Here is a 6,287-nt window from a genome sequence, read left to right as displayed (position 1 = left end):
AGTTATTTTATTTATTAACAAGATATAAAGCTACAGCACAATCAACAAAAAATTATTCTTTTTTACTCTTCAAGGAAGTATTTCCAGTCTAATAAGATCTATTTGGAAGAATAAAATAAAACGCTTTTTTATTTTCAATATGTTGTTACATTTTGGTTCCTTCGCCTCCGGCAGTTTTCAAAGAAATATTCTACAATTTTGATTTTTTTCTGACCCTCTGTTTATTTCTTTATTATTACACTTAGGCTGCAGAGCCCAAACTCTTTCCCTCGGTGAGGACATCCACCAAGAGGACGGTTCCTTGCCATCTCCTTGGTCTTGTTGGAGGGGAGATTTTCCTGAATAGCGTTTTACTTCACTTTATATCAAAAAGATTGATAAACACCCTTTAGCAATATGATGTGAACCAGGAATCATGCTATAATATGATTAAAACCTCACATTAACAAACCTATAGGATCCTATGAGTGTTATTAATAAAATGTTCATAAAAATATCTACGATGTTTTGAATTTCATTATTGACATTATGTTAAAGCCTAATATTTACACTGCAAGGTTAATATTGTCAACTGAACTCATAAACAACCACAGTTTATTTAAATTCTTATTTAGCTCACATCATTCTAAAGATTGTTCAACCCACAATGCATCTGAAGCAACCCGTCAAAAATCAAACCATTAAAACCGAGATATAATGCAAAAAGCAAGGAAAGGACTAGAGAAAAATGACAAGGAGAATTGAAAAATAAGGGAAGCGGCCAAAAAGAAATTGTAACAGAAATGACAGGATGGTTTTCAGACATTTGAGACAAACAAAAAAGAACTAATGAGATTAAGTTAGCGAAGAATTGAAGTATAGCTAATAGTGGTTCAGAACCCAAATTGAGTTTAAGCCTGATGTTGGTCCAGCCGTCCACCAGAGGACAAACTTCGATATTTTTACAAGAAAATATTTACCGAAGAAGATTCTTAAGCTGAAGACAAAAAAAAAACATTATCAGCATAATTTAGATCCTGATCTATTAACTTTAACTAAATGATTAATGCATTGTGAAATCACACTTATAATAAACATTCTAGAATTTCTTCATTCACAAATTTAATAAAGATTCAAAATTTGAAATATATTATCAATACAGCATTCAATAAACTGAGCTGATGTAACAATCAAAATCGCAAGACATGAATCACATAACTAAATTGTTGTAAGGTTTACACCAAGTCTCTACAATCAATTTTAACTAAAAAGACAAATTGTAATCGAACTATTCATAAATTTTCAATGACCTATTACCTTTCATTACGGTTTTAAAAATAACGTAATATTCACACCGATTCCATTACAAAGACTTGAAAATTCATCATTTTATCAAACAATACAATATAATAACTAAAACAACAGCATACTAAGTACAAAACAATGCCAGTAAACAATAATCTGTTTGTAGGAAAACTATTACCTAGGTACAAAATTCCAAAAGGAAGTGTGAAGAGGAACATACCAATGCATTAAAACAAGAAAAACTTTCCACTTCGATGGAATGTACAAAAAAAGCAATAAACTGGATATAATAAAATGCTAATAAACAAACTGCTGTAAATTTAGAATTAATAAGATAATGGCAATAAACATAACTACCATTAGAGAAATGTGCAACTTGTAAACAATGATAAAATAAAAGCTTATGAATTATTATTTACCTAAATCCAATAGTATATGGAGTTAATTTAATACATAAATAAGCAAATTAAATACTAATTCATCGAAAATTATAAATTTCTTGGCTATCACACAATTGTAAACACTAGTGATAGAGGTATGAAAAAATAATTTTCAGTACAAGTAATCATTCTCATGTCATAAACAATAGAATGAAAACCTAAATATCTTCAATAATTGCATCCATAATGCCTTCAGGTGTAGATGTAAATAATATTATTAACTCGGTCATTGCCGGTTATAACCAAAATAAATAAAGTCACATACCTCCTACTCTGTACATGTTGGCAGTCATTTTGGCTGATGAATTTTAAAATCACACTGCACATAATAACACGATGCCGTAAAAAACTTAAAAAAGTAATTTAAACCACGACCACAATATAACCGTACAGTGACAATTCGCCATTTTCTCTTTGGGTTCTTAGCTGTTTTCCTTACTATTCAGTTAATGACGTCACTTTACAACACAATAAAAGTAATTCAACAGTGTAGCCTTAAGTTAGCATTTCATTTTTCAGAAGGAACGAGTGAGCTTTAACATCTCAAAACTGTTCTTATAAATAATCATAGCAGGAATTAACAGCAACTAGAAAAATGTTCCAAAGTAATTTAAAAAAAAATTATCCCGTGAAACTACTGAAACATGAATCTGTTAAGTCACAGGATCGTATTAATATATTTTACCATAAATGATCAATACTTATTTAAAGCATACAAAAAGTTAAAAAAATGTTATTTCACAGATAAACTAATAAGTAATCTGCATTATTTATTTTTTGTGAAGCAATTTAATGGTTGTCGTAGAAATAAAGGATAAAACTATTGTACTCCAGGGGTACAAACATCGCTGCTAAGCTTGAACACTGGCACATCTAATAAAAAATATATATTTTATTTGTTTTTGACGTGTTATATGATAGATCTTACCATAGACCGTGATTACTTTTTTGCAATCCTACTAGCTTCGTGATAGTTTATAGAGCGACCATAGAAGAGAAAAAAAATTTTCTTTCTCCTTGGAACGCGTCCATTTTAAAATAAAACCAAAACTTTTGGTTTGAATTTTTGTCAGATGTACCATTATTCAATCAAAGCAACTGTTGATAAGGTGTTTATAATTAGTCCTGGTACCAATTTAGGAGGTGACGTACTCTACATCAGGAGGCCTCGACAATGCACGTTCAGTAGGTGAGTTCTGCATAGGAGGGGGAGACGGGGAGAGGGTTTGAGGGAGAGAGGTAGAGAGGGAGGGAGAGAGGGAGGGAGTCCAAAAAATATATACAAACTTGTTAAATCCTTCTTGGAGAACCGTTCAGTCTTCTACCAGCTACCAACAAGGAGAATCACGAGACTGATAACGGGGTTGCGCTCAAGGATCCGTTTTAGGTCTCCCATTGTGGAATATCAATATGAATCCACTACTGGCGAATTTACGGGCAGCAGGATACACACCAGCCGCATATGTCTATGATTTTGGCGTGGGGATTGAGGCAAGGTCACGAGTTAATCTGGAAACGAAAGCAGCAGAGGTTACTCTTATTGTTGAGCAATGGTGTAGTGAAAAGAAGCTCTCCCTAAACTACGAAAAGACTCGACTCTTGTTCTTGAAAGGGAAAATGAGAGGCTTCCTTCCCAGGGTTGTATTGTTGGGGAATAAAATGATAAAACCGTCACTGGAAGTTAGGTTTCTAGGCGTTCTTTTAGGCGAAAGGTGTAACTTTACCAACCACTTAAAGGAAGTAAAAAGTAAAACTGTTTCTCGCTACAGCTGCCTCAATAATATAGCAGGAACGACCTGGGGCCTGAAATATAGGTGCAGAGAAATATTATACAAAGCTCCCTTCTTGCCAATAGCCATCTACACTGTATCTGCCTGGGGACAAAATTTCACGTACTCACATTTTAAGTTGTAGGAACAGGCACAAAGGAGAGCTCTATTACTTGTGACTGGGGCTTATAGGAGTGCGCCAACTTCAGCCTTGTAAGTAATTACGGGTCAACTGCCAAAAGACCTTCGAATCGAGATTGCCATCGCCAATACAATATCAAGGCTTGCCGACCAGTGTTGGGTCAAGTAGTTTCGTCAGCTCTAGCGGAAGATTCGAAGAAGTTTCTTGTAGAATTGACGACATTGTCTTATCCGAATGGCAGAGGAGGTGGGATAACTGTGCAACTGGAAGACTGACTCACGAGTTCCTCCCAGATGTTAGAAAAAGGGTAATAAATGAATGGGTTGAGACAGACCACTGGACGGTGCAGCTTCTTACAGGGCATGACGACATCAATTCAAAGTTATACTTCTTCAAAAAAAGGGATAACCCTAACTGTAACTGCGGAGCTGTGGAAGATGTAAAATATATTAGTTTTGACAACCCTGTGTACACTTGTGCCAGACTGGCTTTGGCAGGTGAGTTCTCCTTGCTTGATTGGTCGCCTAGGTCTCTAGAAGAACTCGTAGCGACCCCCGATATGTTTGGGGCATTCAAAAAGTTTGTAAAGGTGTTCCAAATAAAAGGCTGCTTACCCAATGATTAACATAACATTAATAATATGTTATGCTCTCCAGTTGCAGGCAACCCATTAGCTTTGTTGTTAAAATTACTGCCCCTTTGTTATAAATATTACGCAATTCCTCACTTTGGTTCAGAGATATTTGGACCAACGTGAGTGCAGGCCAGAACACTTGGGAACTTTACTTCCTGTGAGACAGGAGGCTTGGTGACCGAGTCCTTTCTTGACAGAATATTAAAATGTTAGGAAGTTTGGAACGTACCGCTGGTATAGGGTTGCCCTAATGTATAGTGGGAGGAAGGAAGGGTTAAAAAAAAAAAAAAAAGAGAGAGATCTTATTTAAAGAGAATTTTTCATTGTTACTCGAAACCAATAGTTATTTCAATTCCAAGAACACCCGTTATTTGTGTTTACTTTTTGGCTGATTTGACACTCCTCTTGTAAATCAATACATTGCTTTACCTTTTAATTAGATTTGAAAATTTTAAACTATAAATTAAATTAAAAATGAATAAATATTGACATTCATCTTTATGGGTATAATATGAGAAATGTAGTTGGTACAAAAATAAAATTTTAATGCAATTTCGGGCAGAAAAAAATCAAAACGTTTAAAATTATGAGAAAATCCCAAAACGAGAAATTTGGAGCAAAATGAGATTAGTGTTATTTGAATTAGCGCAAATCAAACAATGATTCCAAAAATTGAAAAGCTTAGAGATGAACATGCATGAGTAGGTATAGTTGTGCATTAGCGGTTTATTGTCCACCGTGAGAATCGTATTCTCTTCTCATGACCTTCAATATCCCTTGATCTTACCACTTATGATTCTTCCGTTGGGGATACGTCAAGAACAAACTTTATGTTACTCTACGACCCACAACTGAATTGAAAACTTGTAGGAGGGGGGGAAATCCTGCTTTAGTCAAATACAGGTTATTTGGTTTCCATTTTTTTTTTTTTTTGTTTACCCTATTCCTAGTCATTTCTGACATAAGGGGAGAGGGGAGGGTATTCTAAAAGTTGCTACCCGATTCTAACCAGGGTGGGTGGGAGCATCGAGTTTTTATTCTATGGGATCGCCATGAAATAGAAGTCAACCCGCAGAGGCCGGAACCGAACTGGTGCTGCTGCAATTGCAATGTTGCCAAGCTGACACCTTAACTTATTCCTGGCGTCGGTTGCAATTTTGTACTCCTTTCTGTTGCGGAAATATAGCTTGATGAAACTGGTTGATTTTTTAAAGACCAGATCTTATGTAATATTTTAATTTTCCGAAATGTTTTTGGTTAGAAATTTTCATTTACCTGTTGTTATTTTGACATTTGATAACAATAATTTTCTTTTCTTTTTTTTTTTCAAACACAACATTGCATCTATAAATTCACAATTTATCAACTTCATAGGTATTAGCTATTGGTATTAAAATTTAGTCACTCATATGAAGTGTGAAGGTTGCAGTTTGAATAGTTATCAAATCTCAAAATTTTCCAATTACTGGAGGAAGAGAGGGGCTCTCTGAGTAAAATATTTTACCACATTTCCCTCAGCTTGAAGTAGGTTCATAAATGTCCCAATTTTTTTTTTGTTCTGAAATTACTTGGAGGGGGGACACCACCCATCACTCCTATCGCGGTGTCCCTGGGTCTTGTCCATTGCACTTTCGCCTTTACTCCAGAAACATTATCACTGGTAGAAGTATTATTTCATCAAGAATCACTTAACGGATTTTATAAACAGCGAGTATCTAATATATGTACTTATTTCACATAATACCAACGTAGAATGATATCTTAATTTTATATTGTATGTATTCCTATTCTAACTAATATTGATTTATAATGACGTTTTCAGTGGTTCTGTCTTCAAGGGTTATAATGTATATATGCCCTAATAAGAATCAGGATTCGGCTCGAAATGCGTTTTCAGTGGTCACTGATAATTACACGATTTGAGCATCCTAATAGCATATCGTGACTGTAAAACTTCGCTAGTTTGAATATGGAGTTAATTAACTTTTAACGAATGAATTGTTTTCTGGCTTAGATCA

General features: G+C 34.6%; 1 protein-coding gene across 3 annotated transcripts in view; it reads right to left on the bottom strand.

Annotated features, from left to right (window-relative positions):
* MTA1-like (metastasis associated 1-like) overlaps positions 1 to 2,170 on the bottom strand; it is a 71,801-nt gene extending 69,631 nt beyond the window's left edge. For all 3 annotated transcript variants that reach the window (XM_014423316.3, XM_014423317.2, XM_067053727.1), the window contains exon 1: positions 1,990 to 2,170. In XM_014423316.3, the coding sequence (XP_014278802.1) occupies positions 1,990 to 2,017 (28 nt within the window). In that variant the 5' untranslated portion in view covers positions 2,018 to 2,170. The remainder of the gene's footprint in view (positions 1 to 1,989) is intronic.
* Positions 2,171 to 6,287: the final 4,117 nt, after the last annotated feature.

Source organism: Halyomorpha halys, unplaced genomic scaffold (genome assembly GCF_000696795.3).
Source record: "Halyomorpha halys isolate HHAL.00 unplaced genomic scaffold, Hhal_1.1 Scaffold415.1, whole genome shotgun sequence".
In the NCBI taxonomy this organism is placed as follows: Eukaryota; Metazoa; Arthropoda; class Insecta; order Hemiptera; family Pentatomidae; genus Halyomorpha; species Halyomorpha halys.
Note: the sequence above shows the minus strand (reverse complement) of the source record. Positions and strands in the feature narration are given on the sequence as shown.